Source organism: Phacochoerus africanus, chromosome 16, assembly GCF_016906955.1.
Source record: "Phacochoerus africanus isolate WHEZ1 chromosome 16, ROS_Pafr_v1, whole genome shotgun sequence".
NCBI lineage: Eukaryota > Metazoa > Chordata > Mammalia > Artiodactyla > Suidae > Phacochoerus > Phacochoerus africanus.
Genome location: NC_062559.1, coordinates 37,306,832 through 37,322,497, shown reverse-complemented (window position 1 = coordinate 37,322,497; position 15,666 = coordinate 37,306,832). Strand labels below are relative to the sequence as shown.

At 44.7% G+C, this 15,666-nt stretch overlaps 1 protein-coding gene across 7 annotated transcripts in view; it reads right to left on the bottom strand.

Annotated features, from left to right (window-relative positions):
* Window positions 1–13,975: 13,975 nt before the first annotated feature.
* Window positions 13,976–15,666, bottom strand: part of ELMO1 (engulfment and cell motility 1) — a 561,177-nt gene continuing 559,486 nt past the window's right edge. For all 7 annotated transcript variants that reach the window (XM_047763106.1, XM_047763109.1, XM_047763107.1 and 4 more), the window contains one exon: window positions 13,976–15,397. In XM_047763106.1, the coding sequence (XP_047619062.1) occupies window positions 15,197–15,397 (201 nt within the window). In that variant the 3' untranslated portion in view covers window positions 13,976–15,196. The remainder of the gene's footprint in view (window positions 15,398–15,666) is intronic.

Here is a 15,666-nt window from a genome sequence, read left to right as displayed (position 1 = left end):
GCCCTCCCCCTCTCATGTGGCTTCTTTCTAGTCCACCACACATGTCTTGGTCATCTTCCCCAACATTTGCCTCCACATTATCCTGGCTGCTGAAACATCTAGTAGATTTCCTCTGTCCCTGACTTACAGGATCCCTCAGGGTTCGAAAATGCCTGATTCTGTATTTGGAGAGCATTTCCCATATTCTGCTTTTTACTCTCCAATCTTGCTCTTTTTGTTTTTTTTTTTTTTACCCAGGGAAGGAGGTAGGTTGGGGGCAGATACTAGAACCAGGGAAACTGGTTCATTTCTTGGCTCCAATGTTTATTGTCTGTGTGGTCCTAATTTTTTTTTTAACCTCTGTGAGCTTTGGTTTCTAATCTATAAAGTGGTATGATACCTTCCACATAGGGGTGTTGCTGTGTAAAGATGAAGTGGGGCACTATTTATAAAATGGAGAGGATGGTGTCTTCAGCCTCTAGTAGGGGCTAGGACTTGCTCTCTCAAACTGCTCTGCCCAAGCATCCCTAGTTCATATCCAGCTTATCTCTATTCTTTGGTTCCATTGCTTATTCCATTGCGCCCATGATACCTGTGCTCCCTAAACAAGACTGTAGCCCACTGAAATCCCTCCCTTCTATTGTTCTTTGAATTCTTTGGAGTCAGAGGTTATAAATCCCACATCTCCTCATGATGCAGGGAAGGGCGATCTCATTATTCCAACTCTCCAGATGTGCATCTGTAGAGGTAGCATTATTGCCTGGGAAGGGATTTCGTTTTGTGAGGTAAGAGGGGGGTGTTTGTGTGTTGGTGGGCATATCCTTGCACACCTAACTTATTTTAGGGTTATTTTAGAATTTACTTCTAAAAACCTATAAGGAAAAATGCATTGAGGCCAGATAAAAAGCCAGGGGGTATACAGTCAGAAGGGAAAAGACATCGAATCTTTGTCTTGCACAGGAAATAGAAAATTATTTCCAGAAACTTAATGCAACAAAAATAACAACAATGATGATGACAACAAAAACTGCAACAACAAACAGTGGGAGCAATAGCAGACTTAAAGTTGAGAATGAATTATAGAAGAAATGAGGAGTTCCTGTCATGGCTCAGCAGAAACGAATCTGTCTAGCATCCATGAGGATGCAGGTTTGATTCCTGGCCTCGCTCAGTGGGTTAAGGATCTTGTGTTCCCATGAGCTGTGGTGTAGCTCGCAGATGTGGCTCGAATCTGTTGTTGCTGTGGCTGTAGTATAGGCCGGTAGCTACAGCTCTAATCTGACCCCTAGCCTGGGAATCTCCATATGCTGTGGGTGTGGCCAAAAAAAAAAAAAAAATGAAAAAGAGAAAACCTATTGGGAAAATGCTTGTGAGAGAAAGACTAAAGATTTAAGGGTAGAAATTTTGAAAATGAAAGAATGGAAAATATATTTTTTTATTGAATCAGTAAGAGGACTAAAGTAAAAATTCAAACTGATGAAAAGGAAAGGTTTAGATATGAAAATTTAAACAATTAAAAACAAAACCTTCAGCTCAAAAGCTAAAATGAAAATCAAAACAAATTCAATGTCATGTAATGTAAGGTAGGATGTCAAAAATAAAAACAAGAAGAAATAATAAAAAGGAAAATTCTAGCTCTAAGCTGAGAAGGTTAAACGTTGAATGGGAAAGCAGATAAGACCAGACACTTCAAAAGGAGGAAGAGCACACCAAAACAACATACCAAAAAGCCATTTCGAAGTTGAAACAGTAAAAATAACACCAATAGTAATGAAAAGCATAGGCAGACAAGTAAGTTTCTGTTGCAGGAGGCTAGGGATCTTTGGGGTCCCAGGCAGGGGCCCTTTAGGGGCAAGACGGAGGTCTTCATGAGAGCTTGGAGATCAGAGCTGCAGCCCAGCTGGTGGTATTGCAGACCTTGAAGGCCAAGTCCCTTTCGTCAATGCCAACTTTTGCTTGGTCTGCAAATGCAAGGAAGAAACCCGTAGCCTCCTTTCTCTCCTTCCATTTCCCCCACTGCCAAAAACTTTAAGACCCTGGCTTGCCCTCTCCTTTTGGGACAGCTTTCCACTTAGAGGAAATCTATGTAGACAGTGGAGCAGGGATTTGTGTAGACAGTAGAGCTTGTTCAAGCCACCAGGGAGATTGAGAGGGAAGGAAGGAAGGTCAGACAGACTCCTTTTCTCTCCTGGCCCAGTTCCCTGGATACTCAAACCTCCGTGACCTAAACTGAATCAGCCATCTGCCCTCAGATGGGTTCCTCCCGCCCCCTGTTTCATGTGGACCTCATTGCCCTAACCCATGAAGCCAGCAGCCGCAGAGTCACTCTGGATCCCTCCCTGGCGTTCACTCCCTCAGCTGACGTGCCACCAAGGGCTGCTGCCTCTGCCTCCCAAATCTCTCTTCTCTCTTCCTCACCTCTGTTCTTTCCAAGCCCTCACTGTAAGTGAGATGGGTCTGAAGAAATAAACAAGGGTTTTTTGGTTTTGTTTTGTTTGTTTTTTCCCCCCCTTTTCCAGATATTTATTTTCCTTTATTTGAATACGTTATTATTATTATTTTTCTTTCTAAGCCTGCACCCGCCACATATGGAAGTTCCTGGTCTAGGGGTCAAATCAGACCTGAGCTGCTGGCCTACACCATAGCCACAGCAACGCCAGTCCTTAACCCAATGAGCGAGATTAGGGATTGAACATGCATCCTCACAGACACTATGTCAGATTCTTAACCTGTTAGGCAACAACGGGAACTCCTTGAATACTTTTTAATTCTTTTTTTTTTTTTTTGGTCTTTTTGCCTTTTTCTATGGCTGCTTCCTGCGGCATATGGAGGTTCCCAGGCTAGGGGTCGAATCGGAGCTGTAGCCACCGGCCTACACCAGAGCCCCAGCAACTCGGGATCCGAGCTGCATCTGCGACCCACACCACAGCTCATGGCAATGCTGGATCCTTAACCCACTGAGCAAGTCCAGGGATCGAACCCGAAACCTCATGGTTCCTAGTTGGATTCATTAACCACTGAGCCATGACGGGTACTCCAACTTTTTAATTCTTTATAGAATATTCAAGGTAAGGTCATCCTGTTTCTACCTTTTTTTTTTGAAGTATAGTTGATTTATAAGGTTGTGCCAATTTCTTCTGTATAGCAATGTGATTCAGTCATAAATACACACACATTCTTTTTCTTATATTATCTTCCATCGTGATCTATCCCAAGAGAAGATATAGTTCCCTGTGCTGTACAGTAGAAGCTCATGAAGAAATAAGCAAGGGTTTCACGTTCCTTATTTTGGTGCTGGGAATTCATGAAAACACTGGTTTGCAGAGAGCTTGTATACTACGTCAAAGGCAGAGGAATGGAAAGGAGCTGGGAAACTTGAGAGCTGGGAAGAGGTTGGTTAGCACTGGACCCAGGCAGATGTGCAGATTCCAGAATTAATTCTACAACACTGGCTCTGTCCAGTGCCACCCTGCTTCACACACTTTTCTGAGTGTGATGTCCTCTTAGGCAGAGAGGTGGACAGTCAGCGTCTCCATTGACTGAAGGGGGTCTGGGTAGATGGTCTTCAGAGTCCCTGTCTTGCTCTTCCCATCTAGTATCCATGAGGACTCAGGTTCAATCCCTGGTCTCGCTCAGTGGGTTAAGGAGCCGGCATTGCTGAGAGTTGTTGGGTAGGTCGCAGAGGCAGCTCGGATCTGGTGTTGCCGTGGCTGAGGTGTCGACTGGCGACTGCAATTCCCATTCCACCCCTAGCCTGGGAGCCTCCATGTACTGCAGGTGCGGCACTAAAAAGACAAAGGAGGACCAGAAGATCTGAGAGACGATGGATCTTTTGTCTTTGTCCTTCCACAATGGAGCAGAGGCTGCACAAATCACAGGTTACTGCTCTTAATCCAGGAGGCTTCAAGTCCAGGGACCGCAGGACACGGTTCAGAGCCTTTTCTCCCACTAATCCGATTAGACACTCAGTCTTCCGCGCTCTCTGATTCAGGCCGACCCTCAGACGCCACGGCATTGCTGGGCTCCCAAGAAATGTGCTGGGACTTACCTCGCATCAAGGCACTTTGAGCTGAACACGCTGTGAACTAACCACATCTGGAGGGGATTCCAGGGGTGAGAGAGGAAAACGGGGCTGCCGAGACTTCTCGCAACAAACGCTGACGCTGACATCCCTAGGAAAACAGCTCCGAGTAGTTGTCGTGCTGACGGTAATCAGATTTAAAATTAGCCTTAACACGCCTTCATCAAGGGAGGCTTAATTGCGGGGCCCAATCAGTAGACAACATACAGCAATGATAATTCTGCTGACAAAGTGATTCTAAACAAACCATTTCGAAGGGGGTAAAAATCTCTCTTTGGAATCACTCAGTTTTTGGGATCACTCAAGCCTTTCTCACTTTAGGACCACCTCTTCATGCTCCATGCTCTCTGATGTTAAATGCATAAAATTAGAATTTATACTTTCTCTAAACTCCAGGAACTAGTCTGTTTTGGTTGAATACCCCATTACGGGGTGGGGAGCGCTCTGTTTACCTACTCTGTGGTCCTGGACAAGTTACTTATCCTTTTTGAGTCGGTTTTCTCACTTGTAAAATGAGGGAATAAGGCTTAGCTTAAACGACTGCCAAGGGGTTTAAAATAAACAAGGTATAGGAATTCATTTTTATTTCCCTTCTCTTTCCTAAACCCTAATGGCTATGGATGCTCTCAGCCTGATGTCCTGAGGACATTGCTGCAGTAATTTTTTTTTTTTCCTTTCATAGCCTCACCTGCAGCATATAGAAGTTCCCAGGCTAGGGGTCAGATTGAATCGGAGCTGCAGCTGCTGGCCACAGCCACACCAGTTCTGAGCTGCATCTGTGACCTATGCTGCAGCTTGCACCAATGCCGGATCCTTAACCCACTGAGTGAGGCCAGGGATCAAACGTGCATCTTCATGGACACTACGTTGGTTCTTAACCCACCAAGCCACAACAGGAACTCCTGGAATTTTTTTTTTAATGATTCGTAAATAGGTTTATTTCGATTATATTTTGCTTGATGTCAGCAGCCAGAAGGCTATTCCCCTGTCCCCATCCCTTACATCTAGTTTAGTGATTCTCACCTGGGGAGAATCTCAATTTTGTCCCAACAAGGGACATTATCTAGAAACATTTTAGGGTTGTCGCAGCTTGCTGGGCAAGGGTACAGTGGGAGGAGGTACTACTAGAATCTAATAGAGGCCAGCGATGCTGCTAAATACCCTACCAAGTGCAGGACAGCCCCACATAACAAAAATTAACTCGCCCTAAATGTCAGTAGTGCCAAGGTTGAGAAACCTGGCTGTAGAGGATGGTGTATATATATATTCCTATTCGTGAGTTCCTTGAAGTAAGGAATGTGCCTTATATATCTTCCTTTTTCAAAAAGGTTTAAAAGAGAGTTGGGGAAAATACTCAAATGGGATTGCTTTTCTTACTGAGTGTAAGGAGAAGGTCTCAATTCAGCCTCATGTGGCCTGTATTTCTTTCCTCTTTGGTCTTCAAGTTGGGCTCTGTGAACATTTCTTTAACAGTATGTATTGTCTCATTTCCATTTTTTTTTTTTTTTTTTTTTTAGGGCTGCACCTGTAGCATATGGAAGTCCCCAGGCTAGGGGTCAAATCGGAGCCCCAGCTGCCGGCCTATACTATAGCAATGCCACATCTGAGCTGCATCTGTGACCTACATCACAACTCATGGCAATGCTAGATCCTTAATGCACTGAACGAGGACAGGGATCGAACCTGCATCCTCATGACTAGGTGGGTTCATACTGTTGAGCCACAGTGGGAACTCATTCTCAAAGGAACAAGTCAAGTTCCTTTTGACTTGAAATTTTCCTTCAACTTTTCCCCATTTGATATATGTGATTTAGGTAAGTTTGTTATCCTTTTCTTCTGTCAGTGCTGGACACTGAGTAACATAGAAGCATATATACAGGAAACTTAGAGAGAGACCCTGGAGGGTGAAGTCGAGGGTGCCCACCACCAGGGGACTTTTCCAGAAGTCATGGGGAGTGGCCACATGAAGTAAGATGCCAAACATTGGAAGAAGCTAAGTCGAATCACTGGGTGAGGCCCCAAGGAAACTTGATTACACCAAGGGCAGTTGTATGGATGCATTAATTTTCCCTGGCTGATTCCAATCAGTTGATGATACAAATACATATAAATACACAGTATATTCTCAATCATACAATATCTATAGAGCTATTGATCTACTCACCTATTTATCTAATATATGGAGAAATGCCTGGAAGGGGAATATATTAAAAGATGAATGATGGTTATCTTGCTTAAAGTCATTTTTTTCCTGTATACAGGCTTCTGAATTTTCCATGAGTATTTTGTAAATTGAAAAACAATAGACATAATTTCAAAAGAGTTTGAAGAGCCGTTTTCAACATGTCTTCCTGAACCTTATATTTTGAGGATTTCTCCTCCCCTGTAAATCACTAGTTAGATGTTGGCAAGCTGCTGCTAAGAGATAAATTGCTCTCCCACCGCCCCAGCTGAGAGCCATGTCTGGATAACAGCTGCCTCAGTAATGACTTTATTTGGTGATGGATGAATTCTTGGTTGCATTACAGATGTTGAAATGACTTGGGCCAAACAAAATTGCACGTTTGCTTGTTCATTTCTCCTCACTCCACTCACGGTGGGTGTAGGAAATAAATAGCCCACTATGGGGCAGAAGGAACGGTGTGACCTGGCCTTCCTCTCCTGAGGCAGTGTCAGCCTTGGATGCTTGCTTTTGGAGAGCTTCACGCAGCTGGTAAATGCACCAAGGCAGGGATGCTGCCCCACAGCAGACATTGCTGGGGGTACGAAGCTCCACTCCCATCCTGGCTCTTACGCCCTCTTCTGCTTTGCACTCTGCCCTGATGGCGTACCACTCTTTGCCAAATGTAAACAGAAAAAGACAAAATCCAGTCCTGATTGGAACTGTCTCACTTCTCAAATGGCCACAAGTCTTTAATGAAGGAAGCAGTAGAAAGTTATTTATAGGAAAAACCATGGCTGCTCCTTGTCACAGGGAGTAATCCAATGGCACTCACTGAAAAAGCAAATGAACAGCTCTCTTTTGTCTATGGAGGAATTCCTCACAAATTCTGGGCATATATTTTGGAATCTAACATTAAAGAGATATCCTAGCAGCGTTCAAGAACCACAATGATCCCAAAGAAAATGGAGAGGTAGCTCAAAAACTTAACTAAGAGCAAATATAAAAGAGAGAAATGGATCAGGATGAGAAAAGTTATAGACTCCAAGATAAATCAGTCAAGGTGTATAGGGACTTTAAGAATTGGAAATTCTCTTACAGTCTATGACCAGGATAAGGCATTAAAGATCCCTGGTGAAAAACCTAGGCAAACTAATGCAGCTGCAGAGAGTGCTTGCTTGTGAGGCTGAGCAGGTAACGCATGGGCTGCAGGTCTTTAAGGAGGCTGGTGTACAGCGCACAGCTCATAGGACTTGTAGACAAGCCTAATATTTCAGAGGTAAGGGATTTTAGCAGCAAAATGAAATGGTGTCTGTTTCTCAGGAGAGAAACATGCAGTGCCAAATTTAGGATGAAAAACATGAAACACATAAGCATCAGAGGGCGAAGGTCCACCACACACGGTTCCTTTGAGTGAGGAGAGCCCATGGAGTCAGAGAAAGCCCCAGATCCAACTCTTTCCTTACAATGTGCGCTTGGGTAGTGACCTGAATGCGCTGAGCTTTGGATTTCTTTGTGAAATAGGTACCACTACTGCCTCCTGGAGAAGGAAATGACATAATGCAAGGAAAGCGTGTAGCTCAGTGCCTGCCGACCAGATGGTCAGTACAGGCAGCCAGAACCACAAAGGCACTTCTCACATCAAGTACAGGCAGTTACAGAGAGCTCCCCATTATTCCTGGTGCCACATGGGATACCCCTTAGTTCCCAACCTTGCTCCCATCACCTGCTGCTCCTGCCTGGCTAGGCCAGAATCTGGTGAAAGTCCTTTGTGGGTTTGTAGATGACACTGTGTCAGTCATAGAAACATGGTAAATTTTATCGGTGTTAAAGAGTATTACAGACCACTTTCTGTTTCCATAGATTTTTACCTTCAATTTAACTTGCCTGATATTTATTTTCTCCCTCCCTGCCATCTCCTCTCCCCAAATGCACTGTGACTTTGTAGTTGCTGGTGTATCTTGCTCATGGGATATCTCTGTATTTTCAACTATTCTGTCATTTTATTTTAGGCTGATATCTTGTAATCAGATATTCATTTGTCCATATTTTGCTTTCTAGGTAAGACTTGGTCTTATTTCTATTTTCGTATCTGTATGTTAGGCTTAAAAAATATATCCAGGTTTCAATCACTGTCCCAGGAACTTCCATACGCCACGGATGCAGGCATAAAAAAAAATAATAATAAAATGAAATAAAATAAAAATATGTCCTTTTGACTTTTATTTTTCTGTCTTTGCAATGCTGTTCAAGTTTCACTTCTTTTACAGCACAAACATATTTTTTTGAATTCAATTAGTAATTTGAGTGATTGACGGATACTCTCGGCCTTCTTAAAAGTGAGACACCTTTACTTCCAGCTATAAAATAAATAAGTCACAGGATGTAATGCACGGCATAGGGGACAGAGTCAGTAGTATTGTAATTACTCTGTATGGCAACAGATGGCAACTTATCATGGTGATCATTTCTTTTTTCTTTTTCTTTTCTTTTTTCTCTTCAGGGCAGCACTCGTAGCACATGGAGGTTCCCAGCTAGGGGTCGAATCAGAGCTGTAGCCACCAGCCTACACCAGAGCCACAGCAACGCAGGATCTGAGCCACGTCTGTGACCTACACCACAGTTCACGGCAATGCTGGATCCTTAACCCACGGAGGGAGGCCAGGGATCAAACCCACATCCTCATGGTTCCTAGTTGGGTTCGTAACCTGCTGAGCTCCAATGGGAGCTCCAATTTCTTAATGTAGAAAAAATATCAAATCTCCATGTTGTGCACTTAAAACCAATATAATATTGCATTTCAATTACAATTTGATAATAAATAAATACACAAAGACAGTTTTAAAAAAGTGAGGCACCTTTGTCACAGGTTTAGCCTATTCTCCCTGCCTCTAGACCTTGTCTTCCTCAATTTGCCTTTTGTGCTGTGGCCAATGTGAGATCGGGGATCTTCAAATGCAAATCAGATCGTGCCATTCACGTAAGTATCTATGCCAGGGGCCCTAGAGCATAAAGAATATAGTTCCAGAGTTCCTGTCGTGGCGCAGTGGAATTGAATCCGACTAGAAACCATGAGGTTGTGGGTTCAATACCTGGCCTTGCTCAGTGGGTTAAGGAGCCAGCATTGCCATGAGCTGTGGTGTAGGTCACAGACGTGGCTCAGATCCTGCGTTGCTGTGGCTCTGGTGTAGGCTGGTGGCTACAGCTCTGATTCGACCCCTAGCCTGGGAACCTCCATGTGCCACGAGTGCTGCCCTACAAAGCAAAAAAAAAAAAAAAAAAGAATATAGTTCCAACCTCTTGACATGCCACTCGAGGTCCTCACCCTCTTTTCCATGCTTATCACCTACTTTTCTCTCTCCCACATTCCTGTCTGCTCCAGCCATAACCCATTTCCTCTTTCTCACGCTTCATGCTGTTACCCCTTCTGGAAAAGCCCTTCATCAATGCTCTTAGAAAGTGCTGATGGAGTATAGTAGGTGCCTGGCATTGGGCTCAAAGTAGGGCATGAGAATAGTGAGAACAACTGGCCCGGTGTCTCCTACCATGGAGCTTCTGGAGAGTGAGGAAGACAGTGGAAGCTCAAGCCATTACAACAGGGTAAGTAGAAGTGGCGGTGGGAGAACAGAGCAGGCGCTCCCAACCTTGACTTTGATGTCCAGGGAAAGGGATGACCAAGCTGAGACCTAAAGGATGAGTAGGGAGGGAGCCTTGCCTTCTTTCCCGTGTCACCTGGGGGCTTCCTGCTCATCCTGCCAGCCCCCTCTCAGGCCTCACTTCCTCCTGCTCTGTGTGACAGCTCCATGTCCTGCACACTATGGTCCTTTTAGCCCTGGACTGTGTTGACTTGTCAGTCTTTCCCATTCTAGACTAGGAGCCTCCGGAAGGCAGAATCACTTCTTACTTACTCTTGTATCCCTGTTGTGCCTGGTGCATACCGAGGCCTGATGGACGTTCTAGGGGCTTTGGTTCCTGGGTCCTGCTCTTCTGCTGCCCTGCACCTCTCCTGGACCCGGACCAGCTTGCACATTCCTGAGTCATGTCCTCTGGCCAAGCCGTCCTTGGTTGCTCTACTCCCACACGCCTCTTCTGATCCTTCTATTATTTTGTCTCTAAACTCACTCCCGTATTCAGAAGGCCCCTTTGTGGGTACCCATTTGCTCTCATCCCTCAAGGGGCTGCAGGGGTAACTCCTTTCATTTCACAAAACAGAGTGACAGACAAAGAGCATCTACTAAGAAATGTCTATTGTGGGCAAGTGCTTTTAACAGCATGTCCTCTCTGAACTTTGGTGCTTGGGAAAGCATGCTTTCGTATGAGGAGCTAGAACTTTCATTTCAACAATGAGAGCTATGTATCCAGTTCGCGTCCTTATTTACATTGGCTTCCAGGAAGCCCAGATTTAGATTTATCTAAATGTCCAAGCATATCAACTATCTTCGCATCATGTTTCTGGTAGAATTATTTCCTTCTTTCACTTGAGTGGGTTCTGATTATTTTTCTGAGTTTTTAAAAAATCCATTCAAAGTGCTCATTTTGCATTTTACTGTCAGAAAAAAATGAAATTGCTTTAAAAGAAAAATATAGGGTATACTTATATTTTCATGAGATTATATCATACATCTTCCACTCGCCTACCTCTGAATTTATTTTGAGGTTTTATTGCAAATCCTTATTTCAAGAGTATGTTCGATTTAAACTTTTCCCTTCCTCCTTTCCTTTTTCATAAAACAGTCTGAATCGGTTGAAACATGCCATCTAGTTTGAACTATACTGGAGATCATTTACTCAACTGCTATATATCACAAAGGAGAAGAGCAGATGTGAGGGAGGAGGAAAAGGGACCAAAAGAATGGGAGGAAACTTACTTACTGAGCAATGGCGGTTTCCAGCCCTCTCATCCATGGGCTGCTCAAGTCATGAGATCTCTGTTTTGTGAATGAGGTGAAAGGCTCACGGTGCTTAAAGGACTTGCCTAAGATCCCATTTCTTTGTTCGGAGAAGTTCAGCAAGCCCACTGTCTCATGATCTCCCCTCATTATCATTTCCTAACATCTCCTGTTCCTCCTCTCTTTCTGATTTTAGCCCACAGCCCTGTTATCTGCTTATTCCCTCCTTCCAGAAACTCAGAAGTCATTGGCATTCTTCTCTCTCCTTCACTGCAACGCAGCTAAGTCTGCTCTTTAATGTATTTACTGCCCTCCCCTCTCCCATGGCTTATATGCAAATCTGGGATCAAATGGTTCTTGTTTGAGACTATGGCAATCATCCTGTTAATATCTCTGCTTTCAATTTCTCCCACTCTAACCTTCCCCCCACGTGGGCGTTTTGTCTCTGTGAGATTTCTGAGTGGCAGATCTGACATCACCCTCAGATGGCACTTGCTTTTGCCCTCAAGTAAAAGTCCCTGGCCAGCCATCTCAGGATTTTTTTGATTTGGGTCTCTTCCACTCTCTGCAATCTTCTCTCCTTTATTCATCCTACGTACCAGCCACACTGAAGAACACTTTACAGATTCTGGAATAGTCACTGGTTTTCCTGCCTCCAAGCTCTGTTTGTGTGTTTTGCTCTACTTGGAATGTTTATCTCTTGCATGGTGAACATCTGCTCTCTTTCAAGACCTAATTCAGGGTTTTACTTCTCTCCTGGTTTCCCTTACCCCACTTTCAAAAGTGCTGAGCACAATCTCCTTTCTACTACTTGACCTTGTGCATATTTATATAGCATCACTTCCAAATGTGCTGCAATTATTTGGTTTTGTATGTGAATACACTCTTTGATGGTAACTTTCCTATTTTACAAATGTTATTCTGTTCATTTTAGACAAATTTTATTCTTGTTGCATCCCTAGCGTCTAGCTCTAAGCATGTTTTTTAATTATTGAAAGAATCTTTTACTTCTTTAAAGTTAAAGGTTTATATTGTAAATATTTCATAATTAAAGCAAAATGGATAAAAGGTGTGTATGTCAATCGGACAGACGCTCAGTTCAACAAGAGGGGAATTAAAGCATCGTTAGATGACAATTCAATGATCAGTTTTACTCAGGTAAAGAGGAATTGGAAAGTGCAGCTTAGACCTGGTGACACAACTGGGTGTCCTCCTTCAGTGCTCCCTTGGCTTAAGTTGATTTGTCCAGGCTTAGAAACTTGCGGCAATGCGAGCTGAGCTGGGGAGAGAAGGCGCACTGGCTGGAAAAGTAGCCTTGGGCAGCCTGGGTTGAGAAGATGAAGTGACTCAATGTGGACAGCAACCCTGCACCATGTTGCCACAAAATGAAGGAATGATGTCGCACTTTCAGGGTTTCACCAGTCCTTGAGAGGAGGGTCTAAGGGAAGGTACAGAATACTCCTTTTTGTTTGTTTGTTTGTTTTTTTTTTTTGCATTTTAGGGCTACACTTGTGGCATATGGAGGTTCCCAGGTTAGGGGTCAAATTGGAGCTACAGCTGCTGCCCTGCACCACGGCCACAGCAATGCAGGAACCGAGCCGTGTCTGCAACCTATACCACAGCTCACAGCAACACCGGATCCTTAACCCACTGAGCGATGCCAGGGATCGAACCTGCATCCTCATGGATCCTAGTCAGGCTTGTTAACCACTGAGCCACGAAGGGAACGCCCCCAGCATACTCCTCTAATAGTCCTGAAAGGGTTAGTTTCTACTTAACACACCAAAGAAGGAGCACTGGAAGAGAGAGGGGCTCGTTTTTCCCAGCAAGGGTCATAGGATGGATCAATCTCTTAAACTCAGAGTCCCAGGACCTCAGATATCTTGGTCCAAAGAATTCCCCTTTTCATGGATGGAGTCTGGACCTCCTAAGGCAAAAACAGTATGACTCAGCCTGATTTCTTTTACCTAACAGTTAGCTTTTTATTGGGATGTTGGGTAGATCCTGACATGAAGGATACATGTGTTAATATCATCCAAGCTTAATGTAAAGGAAGCATCAACTTGACACTGAGGTGTGAGTGCTCCGAGGGGAGGCATGACGGCTTGGGCATCACTAAGGATTATAAAGGAGATTTTTTTCTGTAATGTATGGAGGGCTCTGGACCACGTCATCTCAACCCAGGTTAATTTGTAATCACACATCTTGGTGTAAAGTGCAGTGACCTGAAAGCATCTAACACGTCTGTTGTGAGTCCACAGTGGCTTGTGCTGTGAATTCCACATCACTTGGACTTTCCTGACATCCCTTCCAGCCCTGGAGTTTATGATCCAGATATGCCTCCAGTGCAACAAGCCTCAGAAAAATCCTTTGCTGGGCTCTGAGCCATAGTTTATTAATTCCTAGTCGGATTTATTTAGTGCTGGCTTAATTTATTTCTTGTCTGTGGGTTTGCATTCTTTTCCATTGCTAACCGTGCTCCTTCAAAGTATGATGTGTTTCATTTGGTCAGTTCTCTAAGTTATACAACAGTAAGGAAGAAAAAATAAAAGAGAAAGTCACAGTTAGGCAGCAACAGGGTAAAATGATCAGATGACATTTTCACACAGGGAGTTTGATTTTCTAGATGACTTGAGATGCTCTTCTTAGAAAGATCATTCTCCACTAATGCTCAGAGCCTAGGATGACCTAGAAATGGTCAAGAGTCCTCGGCACCAGTGCTTCCCAAATTTAATACGCACATGCACACCCCGATTCTACAGGGCTGGGGTGAGGTTTTAAGAGTCTTCACTTCTAATAAGCTCGCAGGTGATGTTGATGACTGAGCAGCAAGAACCTAAATTACCGAATCAAAACACCAGCTCCCCAACTCATCACAATTAATTTTATTCCACAGCATGTTTAGGGGAATGTTATTCTCAGGAAGATGTTTAGGATTAAAATAATTAAAAAAAAAAACAACCCTGGAAAGTACACACATTTATGTATCTCTTCTTTTCATTAAATATATATCTGTTTGGCAAAAAATGTTAGACTCTTTTATACAAAAACAAAGCAAAAACAAAATAAAACAAAAAAACAAACAAACCAAAAAACCCCCCAAAACCAACAACCCCAAACCCTCGCAAATTGTCAATACCTGCAGTAATTACAATGATGTAAACTTGGATGTCTAACAGCCTGACCATCCTGTGGAACCTGCGTTGCGGCAAAACCCCCAGGAGAAGGACCCTCAAACCCTTAGAGAGCAAGTGCCTGTCACTGAGGCTTTCAGATTGAGTGTATTAGAGATGGCGCTGGACGACTGATTTCACCATTTGTGCTTTCAGCTAAGGGGCTGCAAGGGTGTGTGGCAATGAAGACGGCAGGTCTGGGCTGGGGTGGGGCGAGGAAACCCAAGACGAGCTGGGAGGCAGGAAGGGTGGTCACAGTCACAGGGCAGACACGAAGTGGGCGTGGAACCCGCTGACCGTGTCTGGGAGACCCAATGCTGGCGAGGACTAGGATGCGGTGGCGGCTGCTGCTCTGGGGACCAGAGAGGAACCAGGCAGGAGAAGGCTGGGTTTGGGGAGGGGATTAGGAAGCAGATTTCAATTCACTTGGAACTGGTGATATGAGCGCACCCCAGGGAGAAGGGGAACGAGGAGGTGGTGTTTGGTCTCCTCAAGCAGCTAGACCGTTTCTTCCAGGCCTTGGGGCATACCCCTTGGTCTGGCTGCGGGTTCGGGGGCAGTCTGGTGCTGCTGGCTTTCAGACTCCAGGAGGGGGGCACTTCCCAGCTGGGATGAAGATGGAAGGGCCCTGTGGCTCTCTTACTGGCGATGGGTTTTCTTTTCTCCCCCCTTAGACGGCAGCCGTGCGAGGTGACCTAAAGCAATGGAGTCTAGATACAGAATCAGGTCAGTGAGCAGAACGCCAAGGAGGAGGGGCAGAAAAACGCTGGGGCGAGAGGTGAGGCCAAAGGAAGTGGCGATGCACAGCTTCCCTCTATCACAGAGGATTCCAAGGCGTGGGCGCGTATTCATTCTTCTCTCGTGTTAGCTAGGTCTTCCAGTTTTGGAGGGGGTGCTTCTGGGCCCGGGTGCTTCAGTTACAGTCATAGACAAAGTCGTAGTTGCTGGGCTCCTTGGGGATGGGTGGGGGTGCGTCGGGGATCTGAATGTTTTCCAGGTCCAGGAGGCGGAGCTTGATTTCCATGCTGAGCAGCGTGTCCAAGTCATTCTGCGTCAGGTCACTCATCATGTCTTTCCCCAGCAGTGCATTCAGCCCATCTGTCCAGATACAGTACTGGAGGGAAAGGAGGTGACAGTGACAACTGCTGATGACAATTACAAGAGTAACAATAGCGAACACTTATGATCACTCAACATGGGCTAGGCTCTGTGCTAAGTGCTTTGCCGACATCACCGTTTAATATGCACAGCATCTCTACAAAGTTGGCACTTTATAAAGGTAACACTTCTGTCAGCATCTCTGATTTACAGATGAGGGAACTGAGGCGAGGAGACATGATGTCACTTGGTGGTACGTGGAGTGGTTGGGATTTGAACTTATGC